The sequence below is a fragment of the Siniperca chuatsi genome, linkage group LG5, assembly GCF_020085105.1.
Source record: "Siniperca chuatsi isolate FFG_IHB_CAS linkage group LG5, ASM2008510v1, whole genome shotgun sequence".
NCBI classification, from domain to species: Eukaryota; Metazoa; Chordata; class Actinopteri; order Centrarchiformes; family Sinipercidae; genus Siniperca; species Siniperca chuatsi.
In genome coordinates, this window is record NC_058046.1 from 16,708,127 (window position 1) to 16,731,048 (window position 22,922).

A 22,922-nucleotide genomic window follows, 5' to 3' on the forward strand; every position below is an offset into this window, starting at 1 on the left:
CTGTAGCACCCAAGTGAACCATTTGTAAAATTTAAAGTAGCTGCTGGGAGTTCTGTTCAGTCAGAGCCATACTGACAGTTCAGTACAGTTCAGAGCACAAAAGTGGAGCTTTCAAATGTTTTCTACTGTAATTGCATGGGCCCAAACTATCCTACTGAACAGACAAAACTATCTGCTTTTCAAGGATTAAAACCACTGCCCACAACTTGCTGCAGTCTTTTAATGGACATGCTGGATGTGAGGAATGATGGTGGTAACTTTTTATAGTCACCTTTCAAGCCCATGGGGGCGAGTGTTTGATACTCAAAACATAGACTTTGGATGGAGTATCACTTCAATGAGGCTTATTTGTCTCTGTTGGCACTTGAGAGCTCCCTCTTTCTCTGCGAACAGAGTGATCTTTGAGATGCACTCAAAAAGACTAACTGTGAAGTATGGGTCATGTCAGGAGCTGAAGGACATCAACTAAAGCAGGCTTACACGCTTAATCGTGATGGTTGATTACATACTGACCATTCTTAGGGAGGATTATTGTTTAAGACATTTTCCATGGTAAACAGAAAAGCTATTGAGATGTCACTGAGCAGAATGACAGTGACATGCATTATGCATGTTGACGTTTTCCCATTCCCCAGTTTACTTTGCTGTGGTAATATAGGGTGTCATGTTCATGTATTGAGTAGTGTTTTTCACCAGAAAAGCCTCTCTCCCTACCCTTGAGGTACTAACAAAGGTCAACTTGTTCTAAGCGCCAACAATACAACACACCTATGAAATATCGGCTCCCACTTGTTGACCCCATTAAATATCTGCTAACTTTATCACCACCTAGAAAGAGCTGCATGACCTGAATGCCCAGAGGTACAGACAGTATAACATCATTACAAATGCAAGAGAACACAAAGCCACCTGACAGGTTTACAAGTTGCTGCGAGTTGTGTGTGTGAAAATCAGGGAGGGGGTTACAAAGGGTATGTGCTAGGTTGTTTCTCATGCTTACAGCTTGTCCCCGTATGTCTCCACTTATGTCTGTAGGCCATCCCAGGTACCTCTTTGCTATACAGCACGAGCATGTGAAAAACTAACCTTAGCAGATGTATAAAAATGACTTCAGGCATGAGGTAGAGCTGAATAGAGGTGCATGGAGACTCTTAACTTTTACATTTCCCTTCCTAACCAAGTGAGTGGCCACACCTCCCTTTTTAATACATTGTCCTTGGATAATTATAGCCAGAAGCATAGGGTTAATTGAACTGAAATAGGTTAGTCAGTAGAGCTCAACTGAAGAGCTGAGCTATAGAGTGGGGGAACAATACCTATCAGAAGAGCTGTAAGAGCAGGAAGACTGGATTCTTCAACGCAAGGCCTCTCACACCAATTTTCAATTTCCACTTTATCAATTGGCTTGTGGTTGCTAGCAAATTTACAAAGGGTTCACTGTGAACTTTTATAATATGTTGTCTTTGCGCCAACAGGCTACATATTTTATGAATCTTTAGGGATCTACTAAGTACTTCAGTAAGGTTGCAGTTGAGCACTGTAGGCTATATTCAGTCAATAGTTAAATACTGAATGATTGGTTACTATGATTATCTGCTTCATCTATGGTGGACATACATATGCCTGCATATTATTCCCTGCATATAACATGTATTTAACGAACCAAAGGTAGTAACTAGTAATCTGGTTTAAAGTCTAGATTCTACACCTATTAACGTATATAATAAACATGTTTATAAGCATGTTACAATAAAATAAATTAATTTAATAAAAAATGTCATCTAGTCACGTTTAGAATATTTTTACTCTCTGTAATGGACATATAATGGCTTTTACATGTATATATTAATAATATGAATTAATTAAACCTAAATACTCTGGTACTGCAAAAAATAAGAATAGACATGTTCATATTTGAGGAAACTTTATTTACAAAGAAAATTAAGAGATTCCCATTCTTCTCCACAGATAGAACTCTGATGGATAAATATGTTCCAACTGACGACCTGTAGGGAGAACAAGGAAATACGGATAAAGTGATAAGATGACTTGTATACACCTGATGACAGAAAAGCAATTTCTGAGTAAACACCAGCAAAGATAAATGTGACAACAATTCTGACTTGTTCCCACCTGATACACATCAGTGTCTGCAATAAACTGTCACGTTAACTTGCTAAAGTGCAATCTTACAGCATAGCATCAATATAAACCCACATGACATTTGTTAGCGTCACTCTCAGACATACAGGTAATTTATTTAAGATATGCCACTGAGCAAAAGGCTAAGGAGGCGCAGTGGAGGACTGTCATTGTCTGAGGTCACTATTCAAACTGAGGCCGAAGTAAATGCCACATCATCCTGACATTTTAATGAAAGCAGATATGCTAGATAAACATGGCAGCCATAATTACCTTGAAGGCTGAATAATAGCACTGGGCCATTTTACTTCTTCAGAATCTGATGTCTGACGACGATGAAGGGGAATGCAAAGCCACTGCCAAAGAACACCACCATCATGCCGAGAAGACGCCACTTGTTGTCCACGGAAAATGGCAGGTTCTGTAAAAAGACGAGTATTATGACGCAGTGAAACTGAAATTTATTGCAATTATTCTGATTACATTATTCCTTACTAAACAACAATTTTTGACTGCACACTGTTCTTAGAAAGCACTTGAATTCCACATTTGATACACATTTAACTTTGTGCCTGGCAATAAAGAGGTTACGTGCAAATAGCTTGATAATACATCCAAAAATTACAAGGCAGCCAGGTCCAGAAATGAATGACGGGGCTCAGGATAAAACTACCATTCAAGTTCAGGGACTGCCTGTGAAATAAAAAATTGAGGGGGCACAAAGTGTCTCAATGATATGAGTGCACTTTTTACATTTCCATTCCCCTAGTTTTTATTTTGCAGCTGTTTCACACTGACCACTGTGGGTGATTCATAGGTGTGTCTGGGTGTGCAATTTTTGTATGCACATTTTAAAATGTCCAGTGTGTAAGGTTTACTGGCATCTAGCGGTACAGACTGCAACCATTTGAATTCCGCTCGCCACACCCTCCCTTTCCAAGTGTGTAGGAAAAATTACGGTGGCCACGAAACTAGCGAAAAATGTAGATAAAACGGCTTATTCTAAGGTTATGAAAACATAGCGATTCTTAATTTCAGGTGATTATACACTAGGGGTGGGACGATACAGGTACCTCACGATTCAATTCTGTGGCAATATGTGGTCCACGATATGATAATATCACGATTCGCGATATCTACGATATTGAATATATTGGAAAAAATTTCATCAACGATATATCACGATATATGTGACTGAAAAGAAAAAGAAGGAATAAGGAAATAAGGAAATTTTATGCATTTATTAATGCCAACATTTCCAACATTGTGCAAAGAAATATGCATTTGCATAACTCACTGCCTCCTGGTCTTAAATGTAAACACTGTACATCTAGACAGATAAAAGTGCATGAACATTACAAAACAACATGAACATTAACATGTGTAAACCATAATACTGAAACGTACTGAGCGCACCCTCCACTTTGGCTCTGGTATCTGCATTGAATGCAGGGATGACTTTGTCTGTAAAGTGCCGACGACTCGGTATCTCGTATCTCGGTTCCAGTGTTGTCAACATTCTGCAAAATCCATCATTCTCGACCACGCTGTAAGGGCGAAGGTCCTTGCAAATAAATTCGGCGATGGACTTAGTGATACTCTGTGCCCTCGGCGACCCAAAGGGAGCTTTGCTTTGAACGCAGTAGTGATTGTCGGCTGACTTGGTTTACCCTCATTATCACCTGAGAGTAGTTCACCGTGATAGCGAGCGAGGTGCATTTGCAGATTCGTAGTGTTGCAGTTATATTTTATCTTTGCAAAGCAGTTCTTGCAGATTGCATAGTTTTTATCCAGTGCCTTTCCGTCGACTGTCTCGTAAAACCGAAGTGTCTCCACACTTTAGAGTGGAAACTAGCGGGTGGGTCTTTGATTAGTTTTTATTGTTTTCCGCCATTCTTCTCGCTTTTCTTTTTTTCTGCAATTCTCTGTTGTTTAGTTAACTTGTGTTCTTCACGGCCGCTGTTTGTGCCACTTTACCCCTATTTACTCGAACAGCGCCCCCCGCAAACAGAATGGTAGATATTGGGTAGTGACAGTGACAATGACAACGGGTAAATTAATCATTTTGTGTTGTAATAAAATATCGATATTGGGCGTTAGTGTATCGATTATTTATTGCGACAGAGAGCACAACAATATATTGCAATATCGATTTTTTTTCCCACCCCTATTATACACTAATGAAAACATACTTATATATTATATTCCATTTCTGCCAATAGCTCCTCCTAAAAGTTACACACTGGACCTTTAAAGAAACAAATTTCAACCAGAAAAATAAAGTTAATTATTTAGTATATTAAAAAAAAAACAAAACCTTAAACACAAGATCAGGGGGCCAAGAACGCTCTAAACTCTGTAGTGCAAGTCCTCATATCTTGCCTTTTGACATTAGTGTAATGTGAATCAAGCCCTATAGTTTGGATGACAAAACACACTGAGTATTAAACTGACGGGACTCCGTGTGGATTTAAAACTAGCCACACTCCATTATATGTACTTATCAATATGGTGTACAAAAATACACATTGAAAGGATATAATGGTAAAGTGTATTTTGACGCGATGTCCATTACATTTTTCATCATAAACAGCTAAGTTACAGCATCAATAACGTTACCGATTACTCTGTATTTCCTTCTAGCGGAAGCAAACTGCTGTGTGCAAAGAAATAAAAAAAGACTTAATATTAATTTCATTACTAGAAAATGTGAGGCATGTTCAAACTGAGAGGCAGTCTACTCTTAGTAATCCTAAAACGTTAGGAAAACCGTTCTCCAGGTTCGCTTGTTGTTAGCATACAGCTGTGACCTTAAGTCACAGCAGTTAGCCGGAAGTACTGACCAACTCCGTTGAGTGATTAATATTCACGTTACTGTTAAGTGTTTGTGAATGTACTGGTGTCTTACCGAGATATATGCATCACATTGCATGAATGCCAGCATGCCAGATAACTTTAACTGACTAATTATGGTTTGCTAAAGTTGCTAGCTAACGAGGTGGCATTGATGGAGTTTGCTAACTAATTGTTACCACCTCTTAGCTAAGCTAATGCTAACAAACAGGTCGCCATCCCGGACTTTCCGTCAACATATCAACACTTAGCTACTATCGCAAGTCTATCCTCATCTTTAAATGTTTTGTTACCTTGTAAAAGACAAAATTATATATATGCTGTGGCTAGTTTTTGCTAGCATTACAATCACGCTCTTGACAAATGACGGACATGACCTCCAAGTAACGCTAGCTAACATTAGGCTGTGGATGCAGACAAGGCCGGATACATACAATAACACATTTAAACCAATAATGCTGCTTTCCGGAGGTAATCTCACCTTCCCTGGTCCTTCAGAATAGTGTGAAGAACGAACAGCAGACGTTGTGAATCGCCTTACAGCTTGTCCCAGCATGATTTCTGTCTGGTTTCTTCTCTGCCTCAGTACAACGCTGATACGTGCGACCTTCTTGTTTCTGTAAGCGGTAGAACGGCGCAAGGGGTTATGGGAAATGGAAACGAGTCTATAGCGTATGGGAAATGTAGTTCAAATAACTGAGAAGCGGCTGCTGCATATCTCTCTTTTATCTCCCCGCAAGGACTAATGTTATGTTTGTTGGTCCATTAGAGATCCAGATTTAAATTTGTCAAATTCGAAATATCTGTGCATGTACATGTGTCTACATCAGAAAAATCTGTTTGAAGTCTCCCTGCAGTTTTGTTTAGACCTGACATATCACTTTGGAGATCATTTATCACAGAGAGAGAGAGCGAACTGCTTGAGACAGTGTACTGAATCATATGCAGATAATTGCCAATTTATAGTTGTTCTATCCTGGACAGATCAACTAAGAAGAACCAAATGCCCCCATTTTTCTAAGGACAGCATTAATTAACCAATCATGCGCTAAGAAGTGGAACGTTATAGGTAAGGACTGCTGCTGTTAATTAATTTTTGCAGGCTTCTTTTAAAATTGATCGGAAGTAGATGTAGTCAAGACAGTGAATAAAAAACTATTGCTTGATAGCTATCTGCATTTCCAGAATTCCTCCCAACTATATCACTGCCATGGTAATAACTATAGAGCAGACATAATGACTGATGGTATGACCCTCCCTAAGTACTTCTGCTGCTACCTTTTCATTGATTAATGCTGGTGTGTGCAAACTGGGTTTTACACCATATCACTTTAGAGGATTTATTTTTTAGAGGATGTTTGATAAATTAATTTATGATGTTACACAACTACTTTTTATTTAGAATTCATGTAGATGAATCCAGTTTATAGGTTTCAATGTCATAAGAACGTTTTCCAAAGGAGCCTCAGGCTAAAACTCCAGCTTGAAATATGTTGCAAATTCCCCATTAGGTCATCTGTGTGTGTGTGTGTGTGTGCATGTGCGTGTGCATTGATTTATTTGGTGGTCTATGTCTGCTATGTCTTCACCCGACTTGTTTCTCTTTTGTTATGTCCTGCTGCCTTTTTTAAAAACCGTCATCTCACTATCATGTATTGACTTCGAAATAATTTATGTTTCCTCCCTGTGTCTGACTGCATTCACAGAGATTCTTGCTTTGAAATGAGAGGAATGGAGTATATGTCTCTTTCATTTTCCTGGGTCACAAAAGAGTTTAATAAAACTGTCTGTTTGAGATTTTGAGCTCTGTCACTCATCAAATCCTAAGCATGAACATTGGTTTGACATTTAATGTCGTCAAATTGCTTTTGTCTAATGTTTCCATAAATTAGTTCACAAATGTCAAGTAACTAGCACATTTGCGTCACAATACGAGTGCCATATGGATTCTGCAAAATGGATTTCACAGGCAGTATGGACGGGCACACACATTAGGCTACACGTTACTGTACATAAAAATGAGAGAAAGGATATTGACTGTGACAACATGAGCAAGCTATCTCTGCCTGAAGTTGTTCTGCAGTTGACATGAAGGAGAAGTACTTGGAAAGGGCTGCAGGGCTCAGCTGACCAATTACTTAAAGCAACATTTTAGGAAATACGATCATTTGTTTGCTTGCCAAGAGTTAGATGACAGGACCAATACCACTCTCACATCTGTATGGCAAATATGTAGCTGGAGCCAATAGCCGGTTAGGTTAGCTTAGCATAAGTACTGGAAACAGTGAGAAACAGCTAGTCTGGCTCTGTCCAAAGATAACAAAATCCACCTACCAGCAGCTCTAAAGCTTACTAATTAACACGTCATAACTTGTTTGTTGTATCTGTACAAAAACCAAAGAGTAATTACAGCAATTTACCGTTTTATGGAGAGTTGTGTGATTCGTCTTCATTAGCATCCTCAACAACAAGGCCATTTCAGATTGATAGTAAGGACAATGCTTTTTCTTCACATGATCATCAGGGATGAATCAATTTCACAAGGCCACCTAACGTGCTCTCCATGTTCCAGACTGTTGTCTTGATGGTTCTCTTGACATGTTGCAGTTTCATAGTAACATTATTTACTTAGCAATACAGAACATATGACATTTGAAAAAACAAAAACAGAAACAAATGTCATTAAAAATAATCAAATTACAAGAATTTACTCCTGATGCAGACAGACATTTATTGCAGAAAGAGGAGTGGAATGTTCTGCTGGAAAATACATGATTCTGTTGTGTGGATGTCATGCAAGGGAGCAGGGAATACAAGGAATAGGACCCAAATGCAGACTCAGAGGCAGAGCAGATGCAGTTCATTAAATTATTACAGTGAAAGGCTTACACAGATAGTCAGGCAGGCAGAGGTCCAAGTTGGGAAGGCAGTACAAGACAGGCAAACAAATCAGACAAGGAGCAGACAATAAATTAAATCCAAAAAAAGAAGAGCAGAGCAAGTCAGGGGGGCACCCATGAGGCAGGGCTGAAGGGCCAAGTAGGTCCAAGTGATGACCAGATGTATGGAGCAACTCATGAGGTCCACGACAAACAAAACCCCTCCGGAGGCTGGCGGCAAAGGTCGAACCCTTCTGGAGGCCGGTGATGTGGCTGGAGAACCAGATCAGGGTCTGGCAACAGGGCAGCAGGACAGGAGGACAGGAAGCCGGCAACGGGGAGACTGCTAGAGGCGCGGCGCAGGAACTGGTGTCGGACAGGCTGCCAACTGGGGACCAGGCAGGACTGCTGACGGCTCGGGGGCGCTGGGCAGCTATGAAGAACCACATCGGCGGGAGCCATGCTTCGGGCTGAGGTGCCAGCTGGTTAGCAGGCTGAGATGCAGACTGGAGACTAGCACGCAGGAAGTAGAGATGCAGGGATATCTGCTGGGAACTAGCTGGCTGGTTGCTAGCAGGCCGGGAATCCAGGTAGGGCTGCAAACTTTGCCTCAGACTGGAGATCACCGTTAGGTTCTCTGCCATAACCGGACGGTTCGAAACCCAGGGTCTTGATAAAATTGTTTTCTTCATTAGGGAGTGTACAAAAAGTCTGTGCCTAATGTCCATGGAGTCTTTAATGGATAGGTGTAATTTTTCTAGAACTGAGAACCCCTTTTTCAACTCTCCCACGAGAGATTCGACATCTGCTGGGTCCATGTTAAGGTCAGTTCATTCTGTTGTGTGGATGTCATGCAAGGGAGCAGGTAACACAAGGAATAGGACCCAAATGCAGACTCAGAGGCAGAGCAGATGCAGTTCATTAATTTATTACAGGGTGGAACACCTGACATTTAGACCACATACCACTGCTGATGCAAAATGACAATGACAATGAACTGACACTGAACAAAGGAAAAAACCTGGACTAAATACACTTAGGTAGGAGAGACAAAACCCCAAATCTATGACAGATTCATTGAGAAGCAACTTATAATAGTTGTTCACTAAATTAAATCCCTCACAGTGAGTTCCCTCACTTCTACCTTGGGAATACTTTCTAATTTCAAATGCTATTTTGAGTATTTTGAGAAGAGAGGGAAGTTTACTTATTTACTTATATATATTGTGTGTTATTTTAGTGCCACACTCAGCGGTAGATCATGTCCCAGTACAAAGTGAATGTTTTTTCAGTGTTGTCAGCAAGTAAAATGCTGTTCTCTTGACAAGTCGGGGGGAGAGCTCTGACATTGTCTGTTATGATGTGGACAGCCGTGGCAAGCTGATTACCCCTCGTCATGGTTGCCACATCCATCAATGCAAAGTCATCACCTGGCCTGCTACTATGTGTCTGTGCTCTCATCGCTAGCACTATCTGTTGAAAAGGAATGAAGGATTGGGAATCATTCCGGCATTCCGTCATTGGCCACCACAAACAACTACTATAAATATTGATTTTATTACTTGTCATATAAGGTTGGTAGCACAATCCTGAAATCCACCCTGCTTCATGTTCTCAGATTCATCCATCCTGGCAGTCCAGTGTTTGTTATATTTATTGACTGTCTTAATTTCTTGCTGTTGACTTTCCCTGACTCATGAGCAAAGCTGTTTTTACCCAAGAGTGCTCTGTCAATATGAGGTCCATCATGTGAAAAAGAGGAGTGCAAACATACTGTGTACACGAAGCTGCCATCTTATATAATAACCCACATTCTCATTTAAGTCTGCCAATTAGCATTAAATGAAACCCAGGCTCAGTCATATCTGTAAACAAACCTTTAATCAACCATGTGCATGACTGTGCATAATAACATAGCAGGCTGTGTACATAATTACACTACATGGTAACACTAGCTTGATTTACAGTCATTACAAACAAAAGGTGGCTACATGCAATAAATATCTGAATGTAAGATGACACCAGGTTTTTCTTTTTGTAAGTAAATGCTATTTGCAGATATCTGCTACCATGTTGCAGGCTAGACTGCCTAGGTACACAGCATCTTTCTCCTTGTCTAGATTTTCAATAATGTTCCACAAAGGAGTGAAGAGGTAATGGATAATGTTAATCAATGAGGACAGTTAATTTTGGCAGCAGTACTCTTGAGTTTAAGGTGTCTTGCATCATTGCTACTGACAAGAGCTGATTTGGACAATTACAGTATTTTATGGAATGTGAGAGAGAATAGTGAAAATATTATTTGGGCTAAAACATTTTTTTGTGTGTGTTTCCAAAGGTAGGTGTTACTCTTTCTCAGTTCAGTCTGGATGATTTCATCTGTTCTTCGCAGGACTGAAAGGAAGTACTGATCATCAAACTGTGCAACTTCCTTCCATTTCTTCTCTGTCTGTTTTAGGGTCAGAATGTGTCCGGGGATTTCAGTCAGAGTGTAAGTGAGATTCCTGCACGTATAAATGCAAAGGCTCACACATGCATGCAGGCCATACAGCGCACACACACACACACACACACACACTCACACACACGTACACAGACAAACGCGGCCTACAGCTAAATCACTATGGGAGTTCATAGCATGTGCATAGTGGCATGATTTGACATTAATCTTCAAAGTGGATTAAGGGGAAATTGCATGGACTTGCAGCTGACCCAGCCCTCTTGGGAGGATTAACCTATGCCCTTGTACATTAAGGATAAGGCCTCTTAAATAACGAGCATCCTTACCTAGATTTGTGTTCATGCAACATCAACGTTCCTCCAAAGCACACTGTTATTTTAATACACTCCAGTGTCACGAATGGGCTTTCACTCCCTCCCCCACCCTCTTCAATATTGCTGTTCCTCTGAAATTAAATGGACACTGATGATTGGATTCTACATTAAACCTGCCGGGCTGGAAAGAGAATTAGATAGAGAATTATTCTGGAGACCAGAGGTAAACATGACAAATTTGAGTCATTCCTTTTTTTCCTCCATGCACCAGTCCATTCAAGCTCTTTATGAGGTCTATTCGTGAGGGTTATGTGAGGTGTGAAACACCCTCCTGCCTTCTTGGCTTTTCCCATTCTTCACATATCAGTAATTTATTTACTGTTTCAACAGAAACTGGTTCACGTTGTACCTTTTACTTTTGATACAAGAACATGCAGAATTTCACCATACTAAGTATAAATGGCAGGTTGTTTAGTGTTGGGTGATAATGTGATCAAATGACAACCTTTAAACTTTAATCCTTTTTTTTCAAAATGTATCCAGCTGACTAAATTTCCTTAAAGTATACAGTGGAATAACACTGTATTCCACATCCCAAAAAGCCACATTTAACAAAAGCTATTGACACATCTTTTTCCAACATCAGTGGTTTATTTTGGTTATTAGTTTTCTAAATGGTCAAACTAATGAATCTCAGTAATATTATTTTTGATAAAACAAGGACAATACTCAAAAAATGCTCTCGTCCTTGGTTTTAACCACTATAAACAAACCATGAATCATTTATTCCGGATCTACCAGAAATAAGTTGTCAACCTGTTGCAAACACTTGGCCCTCAAACTTCTTCAGGTCAAGGACAGGTACCAAAGGTTTCTATTACATTCGGTTGTGCTGATTTCTGCTGAGATGACCGTGGGCTTCTTGAAATCAATTCATCCATGAATAGTAATGCAAAAGATGATTCTGTTACACAGAAACTCCAAGCACAGTAAACGTAAAAAAAAAAACTTTCCATACAAGATCAGTCTTTCTCACTGTTTGACTACATTCACCCATTTTTCATTTGGTCCACCTCCACTTTTTTCCGCAGACTATTTGCCTGCACAGGTTTCTCATTGGCTGTATAACTTGTAAGACCCTTTCTATTTTACCTTTGAGGCATTGCAAAAACTTCAAAAGGTGTGTTGGAGAAATCATTTAACTTTCATTCAGTTTAACAGAACTTTTGTGCCTCTGGCATTGATTTTTTAGCTGGTGAGAAGTGAATGTGAGAACCAAACTTTTGAGCTTTGTGCCGTAACAAATGACAACAGCTATAGTAAAAAGCAAAATTTGACTCCAAAGCAAACCACTGGACCAGAATGCTTTGACTGTGTATGTGTGTGTGTTTGAGGCTGTGTGAATGAATGTGGCGTGCATATGTGTTTCATATAGAGCACACATATCTGAATGTGTACTCTGGTCATTGTTCATTTGACATTGCTTGATAATAAACATGAATACAAAAGAGATTCTGTTGTAGGCACAAGCAGTCATCTGCTCTGGCATACATGGTGGTTTAAATATTTACTGCACACATTTGTCTAATTATGCCTGCTACAGCATGTAAATAGCCATAGAACTAGTCATCCATGTGAATGTGTGTCTCCCTCTCTTTGTCTCATTTATCTATTTTTATATTTTTTACCGTACACTCTATCCGTGGTTGCGTGTTTGTAAAACCTTCACGATTCATTTCATTATACTATACCAGTATTCATGTCTGTGAAATAACTACCGTCCTTGACAATCCCAGCAGTCTATTGAAGATGAGCTCCTGCTTTGCCACCCTGTCAACCATGAGACAGAGTGCCACAAAGCCACCTGTCAGCGGGCCGTTAAGCGAAGCTCCAGGCTGACCAAGGACTGACCGGGAGCATCTGTGCCACTGTTTGTGTCTAATACGCAAATGAGAGCTGTCAAGCTGTCGAATTTACTCCCGTTGCCCTCTGGCACTAACAATGGCACCTTCAATTTGGCTGTCTTGAGTGACATTAACAAACACAGCCACAAAGAGAATAGTCGTGTGCCAGTGACGCAATGCACTGACATGTTCACAAACAAATAAAAAAGGATGACACACACACACACACACACACACACACACACACAAGTTCAACCTTAAACGCACATACAGAGGGAAATTTGTTATTTTTAATAATGGAGTTTGCTTTTTCAGCAGCAGTTCCCCGTGTTAACTCCTGTTCCTCTGGCTGTCTATAGAGGCCAGTGTTGCTCAGTCACTGTGATGGTAGTTGCCCTCTACTTCAACAGTATGAGACAAGCCTGGAAAGATCTAACAATACATTTATCCCAGAGCAAAACCCTGAAAAAAGAGTCATCCCCTGCTATATCACTAAATTCACATGAGCATTCTTGATTGATGCCATGCGCCGGGCTGTGCAACCCTCAACCACCTCATGAAAAGAGCAGTGCGTGCCAGTCAATGGCATTCCGTATGTTTGTGAGAGGTCTTAAGGCACTCCACTCTAAACCTGCCAAGCATCCATCAAACACATTCTGTCTCTTCTCATCTCACTTAACATGTTTCCCCCCTGCAGTATTCTGGGCTTTGACCTTGTTTCACAACAACAAAGTCTCCCTGGCAAAAAATTAAATAAATAAATACAAAAAACACGCACAAATAAAGAATTGGGTTGGGAAAAACAGAGGTCCACTTTGGGATGCTGGCTGAAATGATGCCTGCACTCTCAGTAAACAGGCAATATGTTGATCATGAAAGCAGCACTATCTGTTCACACATTGGCACTGGAACTATACTTAGAAAAAAAAGATATGACAAGAACACAATTACACAATTGCAAATGTGCTAGCCTACTAATTGTTTTCACACCTACAGTTCAGAGTCAATTTGCATAGAAAGTATTTGCATGCAAAAGAAGCATATTAATAACAGTCTGTTGTGTGATCTTAGGCACCAACAATATAAACCCTGTCTCGACCACAACTGGGTCTAAAGACTTAATGGGATTCACACAGTTCCTTTGATGGACAACTCACACAATAATGAGGGACATAAGGGAAACACTTAAGAAACAAGTGGTAAAAAAAATCTATTCTCACTTTGTTGACTTCAAAAGTGAGACTCAATTTCTTTTAAACTTTAATTCTGATATAAAGCCAGTCTCCCATGCCTTGGCAGTGGAAAAACATCTGACTTGTTGATAACTACAATTGCAGACAAAAATATCCAAATCTACCAAAATAAGGAGTTCAATCAGTTTAATGTGCCCAAGAAAGGGGACTTTTCTACTAAACATGAAAAAATTGCATAGTATTACAAAATTATTAATTAATCAATCATTTTATATATATATATATATGCAGATGATTTTCTCCCAATCAATTTGGGGCAAACAGTATAGTGCTGACTTGGACATCAGATTTAATGCAAAAAGGTAATGATAATCACATGTAGGGGATATAACAGTTCCTTTATTTCCAGAGTTCTACTTACTGAAGAAGTCAAATTTTGTTTTTATTTTTGTTTGTTTTATGTTATAGATATATATTGAGTGTAGCAACAATTACCTGCATAAGGCAACACGTCTAAAGGTAAATTTTGCATGTGATGAACTGAGTTGAAGGTCAGGTTCTTAAGGGCTTATTGTATGTCCTTGTATACTGCTCACCTACAGTGTGGGTATAAAAATAGCAGTATGCAGAGACTTCCAGTCACACAATGCTATGAGGATTTTACTGTATTAGGTTACTGTATGTGGCAAGATTGTGAGTCATATGTTTGTCAGAAAAATGTTCCCGTATGTCAGGCAGTGATAAGGATTCTCATGTATAACGTCTGTGCAGATGTCATGTGCACATAAGGTAGAGAACAGCATAATTAATGCTTTTAATTTCTACTATTCATATTCTATTCATATGTTATAATATGTAATGAGTCTGATGCAGGAGTTCATTTGTGCATTTTCAAAATTGGTGATGCTGGCAAGTTTTTAATTGCAGTGTTTTTATTGCCATTATTTGCATGCATGTAAGTATGTTTTTGACGTGTATTGTGTTTGATATGTATGTGTGTGCATGATTTTGCTTGTTTGTAATGTTCGACAGTGTGAGTAAATTATATTTAGTTTTTTTGCTTTGGATTACATTTTTTTTAAATCAGGTAAATTTCAACATTTGTCTCTGTAAAAAACCTTTAATGAATATACTGCAACTGTATTGCAGATGGTGCATCTTTTTTCACATTTATGTCTTAAATAAATGAATTAAACATCACACGCATATCCTGCAGTGGTTTTAAAAAGCATATAGCTCATAGAGCATATTTTCCAGATCCATCATATGAATTAAACTGTTTGATGTGATGTGCTTAAAGTAGTGATTCACTGTTTTTCAACCCAGGCCTTATGAAAAAGTTGCTTCCCGTCACAGCCAAAATCATGCAAGGTCACACTGCATGTTCTCCACTTTTGTAGAAGATTTCACTTCTGCAAAGTGTATAACCTGGTAAAGTTGGACTATTAGTCCTTCATGCATACTGCAGTCCCACTTCCTGACTGCACATACTGGTGGTGAACTTTGGACCCTAGCTTGATGTGAATATTATTCACCATTCATGCACAGCTTTGTAGTCCGCACTTTAACATCTCTAAGACATTATTTATGTTATTCCTTTGAGGATGGCCAAGTTTCTTTAATATGTAAAGGATCAGACACAATGTGATAATGGTGACACAATTTTAGTGAACAATGCAAAGGCAAAAAACTAATCCAAAAACCTGCATGAGAATGTAATGCAAATGAGTTCATGCGCTAACAAGAAATACAGCAAACACCAGCATTTGCATGTGACAAAATATTAATGCAAGGGTGAAAACACAAGTCTCATATGTGTAAAACATATGTTTTTTATGATTATATGGAAATCCCAGGTAAATGTGGAATCAACGGGCTGACTGCTAACTAGAAGTCTAATATCTCAGAATGCCTGAAACCCCCCAACCCACCACCATGTCAGCAATTCCTGGCGAGAGCAGGTGGGTGTTGTGGGAATCTGATTCTTTGGATAGCTCCAGCCTGCCAGGAGCTGACAGATCCTTTTTTATTCTGCCAGAGATCAGACTCTTTATCTGGGCATGAGAAAGAGAAGCGAACGCCTGGTGAAACACAGGTGGAACTGTCACACACCTGCTTTGGCACTGATTTTGATCCGTTTGCCTTGTTTAGCTCGATTTGGAACGTTCGGAGCACTTGACATACGGCAGGGACAGGTGCATCAGAGACAAGTGGGTGAAAAGCATCTGCGTAGGGCTCTTCTTTGCCCCTCTAATGATGCTTGGTTGACATTCAAATATCATTCATGAAATATATTAGCATTGTCTGCGCTCATGACTCATAAGCTGCTAACAGCATAATGTATCTCACAAACCTAGTTCCAGCTCCCAGTTCAATTTTGATTCCACTATCCACAATGCAAGTCAAAGTGAATCCTACATTTATAATACACATGTAAGCAGAGCTCGCAATTAAGCTCCTTTTGCTGCAATTTGTTAACAGCAATACTGACAAATATAAGAAAATAATTATAAAATTCTCACCAACATGTAAATTTAATACTTGATCCATGTTTATCTGTTCAGTATAAAGGACTAAGACACAAGGCAAATTATTTCCAGCTGCAACAGCATACTTCAAAGAGTCCAGGATTGTTGTAATTAAAGCAGGCATAGGATTCATTATTATGCTCATAAATCTCCCCTTGATTTCCCCTTGCTCAACATAAACTGGCACAGTTGTTGCTCCGTTCCCTCACTGGCAAAGCGTTGCTGACTTGCAGTTAAATATCGAACCATGGACTAACTTACAGTACAGTTTTGCTCCTCTGTTATTGTAATGCTGTAATGACTAGAATAATATGGATATTCATACAAATGGATTTGCAGTTTCATTCTGTTGCCCTCGTGAGAACTTGAGACTAGAGGTCAGTAAGTAGCTTTCAGGACAAAAATGATCTATTTATGAAACTAATCTCTGCTGGAAATATTTGACAAATGTGCCCTGACAAATCATGTTCCAAATGAATCATTTTTGTCATTTATTCTCAGCCACAGGCATGTAAGTGTTGTTTACTTACTTTGTAAAGTTAGTCAAATATAGTGTAATGCTATCTTAGTCCAAGTACGTATATCAGAAGTGTGCTATGCCATAGCTTATTATATCTCTATGTAGACAGTATTGATGTTACAAATAAAACATTTGGTCAGCATTTATTCTGGGATTTATGTTCATCTGCTACATACGTTCATCATTTTAAATGTTCATTCAGTGGCCTAGGCTTTTCTCCATCCACAGGGCCCAATGGATTGTTGACCTTCATCAGCGACTTTCTGTCACTGCAGATGTCGGCAGCATCCATTCAACACAGGACAACTTTCCGAGAGGGGACACGGGGGCACTGAGTCATTCAGCCAGTGTAAGCACTGTGTTGCTTGACTGGGAAAGACACAAATATTTGATGAGTCCCCCAGCTAGCACTGCATTGAAGATGCAGCACCGTGTCCGACACCAACTCTGCAGCAGCTTAAGGAGTTTACTCTGACATGACTGTGATCAGTGATCTCAAAAACAAAATACAGGAGCAAAGCTAAAAACTTGTACAAACAATTCATACTCAACTCAGAAGCCTGAAAAGTTCAAGTGTGGCTTCATCTGCTGAACAAGGCCTTAAAAATAAGCAGAACTTTTTGCACAATGCACAAACATATATACATACATACATACATGGTTAATGGACCTACTGTATATGCAGGACATGTATATACATGAGACCAAGCAATTTCTTATTTGTTGTTCAGTTGATGTGGAAGGACACATTGGGTCATGAAGCAACAAGCCTAAGGCTATGTATGATCGCCTATGCCATGAAATATAAGTCCCAAAATCCTTGGCCCTTACTTAGCCTCCTAGTATGTGTACAGTACAGGTTGATTAGTGAGGCATGAAATTGCGGCAGTCATGCAGTAAATCTAGCTGTCTTTACTGGCTTCCTGATAGATATTTTACTCTGAGTCTTTAAAATCACACAATGGCTTCAATCATGCTCTGGTGTTCTCTGAGGACCAACCACTTGTCTCTATAGGTGACACATGTAATCACATTAATTGTCTGTCCAACCCTCTGTCAAAATCCTGGCTTTGGGTCTGCAGCTGTAATGTGTCTGGTCTTCGTAAAAAAGGAAAGTAGAGAAATAACAACGGACCTTATTCAAATGCTTAACCTCCCTGTGCTGTAACTAATGGCATATATACAGTATTTATTTGTCAGTATGGTTAAATCAGGCAATTGCATGGTGGTCTTAACCCAGCCTACTGAGCCAAAGCTGATATAATAAAGTGTGAAATAATTTAAACTAAGCATTCTAAAAGCATTTCAAGATGCTGGCAGGGGGGGGGGGGGGCAGCTTTACAAAAAAAGAGAAGATCAAGACTGCAGCATTTGTATGAGGCAAAATCCTTATCTGCAAATGGGGAGGAGAAAAAAGAGAAAAGGAAGAAATCCACACCCCAATTCCAAACCTGTGCTGTATTTCATTTCACAAAATTATGCCCAACCATTTGCCTGCAGTAACATTCATTGAAAATCCATCCCTGCGTTAATGGAATTATAAGATGTAGTGTATGCCGTGGCACCTAATCAAATGGAATTGATTTAAGTTTCTTTTTGGCTCAGGGCCCTTGCAGCTCAAGGGCTCTGCTTGTGTCTTCTGTTTCTCTGATGGTCCCTGGCTTTGGGGAACAGACTTGGTAGCCTGAGGAATATGTGCGTACATGATATGTGTGTATCAAAGAGAGTTAACAACAAAGTTTGTTAGCTATTTCTTTTCAACGATCTACAGTATGTTGTTGGCTTTGACTCTATGAGTTTAGTACAAACTGTGTGTGTGGATGCTGAGAGATGCTGTTGGCCCAGTGGTGGAAATAGTGAGCAGAGATGTGCAGTACTAGGACACAGCTGAGAGGGAAAGCAGGGCTGACAAGGCAGCCTGTGCCTGATGCAGATTAACTTTTATGTTAAGCTCTCTTAACACTAAGACGCACGAAGATGAAGAAATGAGACGGCTGTGAGACTGTACTTAGTAGCTGTGCTTTGAGCTAAATGCTAAGTTAGCATACTAACATGCTCACAATGACAATGCAAACATGCTGATGTTAAACAATGTATAATGTTTACCATGTTCACCATCTTAGTTTAGTGTGTTAGCATGTTAACATTTGCTAATTAGCACTAAACACAAAATACAGCTGAGGCTGATGGGAAAGTCATTAGTTTTGCAGGTATTTAGTCATAAACCAAAGTTTTGGACTAAGTGCCATTGTGACCAGATGATGGTACTAAAATAAAGGGATCACCTAAGTGATTACAATTCCACCTGAGGTGGACATGAATGTCTGTAACAAATTTCAATCCATCCAATGCATGTTGAGTCATTTAACTCAATCAACAAATGTCAGCCTCACGGTGGGGTGGTAAATTTAGGAGATTACCAAAGTCATTAAGATTCATCGCCTGGGAACCAAGGAATGTTTTTACAGAATTTCACGATTCATCCAACAGTTGTCAAGACATTTCACCAAAAACTAAAAATGTCAACATTCTGATGGTGCTAAAGGTAAAGTCAGATGATCACCATAGTTAGTCGGCTTCATCCTCTAGAGACCATGAAAGTCTGCACAAAATGTCATGGCAATCCATAGTTGTTGAAGTATTTCAGTCTGGAGCAAAGTGGTGGATTTTCCCAGTGTTTCAAAACTTCTCAAATGACTCAATACCCGAACAGTTTCACCAGACCAAGTCACGAAGTGTTTGTTTGTTCCTTAGGTACTGAAAAGACAACAAACAAGATGTACCCAGGGCTGAGAAATTAAACTGATGACTGAGATTCTTTCTGGGCTGCTTGCAAAGGCCAGGGCCATGAAGCATTGCTCACATTACATTCTTAGATTTGCAGAACTGTGGAGGGAATCAGTGCAGCATGAGCTAGGTTTAACCATCAAACACTGAACTTCATATGACCACCTTCCACCTCACTGCCCGCAAAACTGCTCTGCAAACCAATTTTACATAGCAAGGCTGCAGGTTGCATTCACCACACTGACTAGCCTTTTGTGAAACAGCTGCCACTCTTTCACATGGGCTGCTCTTCAAAAGAAAAGATGTCAGAACTACTTCAAGATTGAATTAAATCAGCAAAGCGTACAGGGAAGTGAATCAGAATATGTGAATAAGTTGGTGGAGTTGAGCAAAAAGAAAAGGCATACACAGACTAAATATACTGCAGATGGAGGAAGAGTTTTGCACATTTACAAAAGCTAATTCTAGCAATTCTGCAATCAGATTTTCTCTGAGTCTTCAGTGATGAGGTGGAATCAGATAAAGCACAAACCTTACATGAAAACCAAACCTCTTTCCTCTGCTCTCTGAAAGCATGCAGCCAATTGTGTATGACAAATTGAGAGCATTTGGCAATGCCCTTTGCCAAGCTTGTGCAAAATTAGTTTCCCTGCCTCTTTCTCCTGTCTCCCTATCGTGGACACCCAAGTCTTCCATTTCCTGCATGCCTTGCAAACACAAAAGGAAAGTAGTGACATTTATTGGGCCTGGGTTTATTTGTATTCCATCTCTTCTTTCACCACATGTCGGCTTTTATGAGCTCACTCAGGCGAAACATTAAAGAAGCTCATTCTTTATTAATCCTCACAATGACAATTCAAAGCTTCCGACACACCGACTTTACCGTGTGTGCTTGCACTTTCTACTTTAAGAAATCAGGTTACTGTCATTATTTTTTAAACATCCCTTGGTTGTTGGCGTATGTAAAGTTTTGCACCATGCAGGCTTTTCATTTTGTCAAATGGGACAAATAAGTAGAATTACTGTATATAAAGAGTTGAAGTAAGTAGTTTCCACTTGCAATCTTTTATAACCTTGCTCTTTATAATATTGCATGAGAGCTTGCTCTGAGCTGGTGAGTGACTTGACCTTGTTGTGTCAGCACTCTAAATCATCTTGTTTGCCTCATGTTTATACAAATTTATCAACATGGAATTCATTAACAGCAGACACACCAAGGCTAAAGTTTTTGCCCAGTTTTTGCAGCGTTTTACCCAAAGACAAACAACTGACCCAACGCTAATTTAGTCACTTTGCATTTCGAAGCTGCCCTGGGCTCAGTTTTACAGTTCAACATCTGTGCTAACCCTGAGGAGCGATAACCAGATATGTCAGATATCACAGTGGTAATGTGCTAGAGGGCAAAATCATCTGAGTTGTCTATTCAGATATACACAGCATTACAGCATCACTGGGTCACTTTGTGTTGTATTTGTAGATTCCATGATGTTCTAAATCAATACTGGGACAGTGATAACAGTGTATTTACTGGAGATGTCAGATTTAGTTTGTGTAAACCCCCCCCCCCTTGTTTTCTTGTCTTCTCATACACATTGAAACTACTACACATAAAATATTTTGTGCACGTTCAAAACAGTTCACAGTTGAGTTTCAAAACATCAACGGTAAGCCAGGAGGAAATTAGAAGATTTGCTGGTGCTATTGGATGCCATAAGAAAATCAGAGTGCATTTTTAACCATATAGTTAAATATAAATAATGTAACTAGGACACATCTCAGTACGCTATGCATACATATAAGTTTGTATGTGTGTGTGTGTGTGTGTGTGCAACCCTGTCTCCTTAAAATTGGTGTGTTGTAGTACAGGAGAAGAGATGTGACAAATACACTGTAAACATATCCACCATAGTAAGTGAAACAAATTAGCAAAAACAAACTGCATCAATGCCATATTGTCAAAACATAACACATTTATGATGAACAAGCCAATCATTTATTTTACACTTTTTAAAGAAATCTGCAAATTTTTCATCTAAAATCAGTGTTAGAGCTGGAATATTGATGGCAGTAGTGAGCCAAGTGTTGTTGTGTCACTGTGTGGTTGTATCTTTGGCTGATGACCTGATGAGGAACATTAGGCTGAGGAAAGGACAGAGGTGCTGTTATTATAGGGAAATCGATACTCTTTTTTTGATCTCAACTCGAGTTGAGGGAGCTGGAATCTCTCAAAACAGCCAACTGTTTTTTTAAATGTGCATGTCCTGGGCAATCAGATAATGCTTTGTCTGATGTCTGCTTCCAAATTCAGTTTTTTTTTTTCAAACCTTATCAAATAACAGCCAAATTTAATACTTGGCTGTGTAGTTACTGACAGCTTCTGATGTACAAATGTTATTTTACTTTTGTTCATGCAGATACTAACACTTGTCAATCATTTATTATTTTTTGCAAACTGCAAAAATGACATTTGTGATTACAGGAGGCTTTCAACCCATTACATTACCGCATGATTGCTAAGTATCAAATCTGAAGCTCAAAGGCTGGCAGGGAGGCAACAGCAGACAGATAAAAGGTTCTAAAATAGGAGAACAAACATGTTGGTGTAGGGAAAGGGATGTGAGGAAGTTAAGGGAATAACACAAGAACGGAAAAACAGACACATGCTCTCTTCATGGACAACAAAAACAAAAATGAAGACTTGTGTAGATAAAATTAATAATATCAATAATCAAAAAGCTCTTTAAACTGATAAGAGTCCACAAACAGTCATTAAGTTGTTGCGTATTGGTTCAAACACAGGGATTACACAGTAATAGTAGCTAAATGTTCACAGCAACAACAGCATTTTAAACCCATTCAGGAAAGTTTCACTGATATGCTCATGTCATCAGTGACTCTGCTACTTTTAATGTTTCAATTAAGTTCAGTGATAATTCAATACACCCAGAATGGGGTGGGGAGAGAGGGTGGGGAGTTCGGGTAGCCACTACTTCAAGACATAATGATGGATTATGAGCAAACCAGACTGCATGCGGAAGTGCACAATCAGCTAAATGTAAGCCAGAGGCTGAGACTTTCATAAATATGTATGGCATCTTACATATTGTTAAGAGCCCGCAGTGAATTACAGATCAGCATTATCAATTCAGAAATACATAATTCTGCTGAGGTACATTTCAAAAGCGGCTTACTTCATGAGATTCAAATATGACAAAATAGTCTCAAAGAGCAGAAGAACCTTAAGTGCCTCACTTAACTTTCAGGTGCATATAGAATGAGTTCAAGTGACATTTTGTCCTAGTAGTTTCCACCTATCAAAGTACAATTTAAAGATTCCTCCT

The 22,922-nt window shown here is 39.4% G+C and overlaps 1 protein-coding gene across 1 annotated transcript; it reads right to left on the minus strand.

Moving 5' to 3' along the window:
* Window positions 1-1,907: 1,907 nt before the first annotated feature.
* LOC122876350 (cytochrome c oxidase subunit 7C, mitochondrial) lies at window positions 1,908-5,636 on the minus strand. Its single transcript, XM_044196580.1, has 3 exons — window positions 5,477-5,636; window positions 2,416-2,563; window positions 1,908-2,006 (listed from the first exon to the last, which is right to left on the minus strand). Exons 1-2 carry the CDS (start codon window positions 5,549-5,551, stop codon window positions 2,447-2,449), a joined length of 192 nt encoding a protein of 63 aa, XP_044052515.1. The 5' UTR covers window positions 5,552-5,636; the 3' UTR covers window positions 1,908-2,006; window positions 2,416-2,446.
* Between the last annotated feature and the right edge of the window lie 17,286 nt (window positions 5,637-22,922).

Bases quoted from the DNA above. Each gene is read 5' to 3' on its own strand.
- LOC122876350 (XM_044196580.1), bottom strand. From the start codon at position 5,551: ATGCTGGGACAAGCTGTAAGGCGATTCACAACGTCTGCTGTTCGTTCT. The intron at 2,564-5,476 runs GTGAGATTACCT...GTCTTTTTACAG, and splicing joins ATTCTGAAGGACCAGGGAAG to AACCTGCCATTTTCCGTGGA.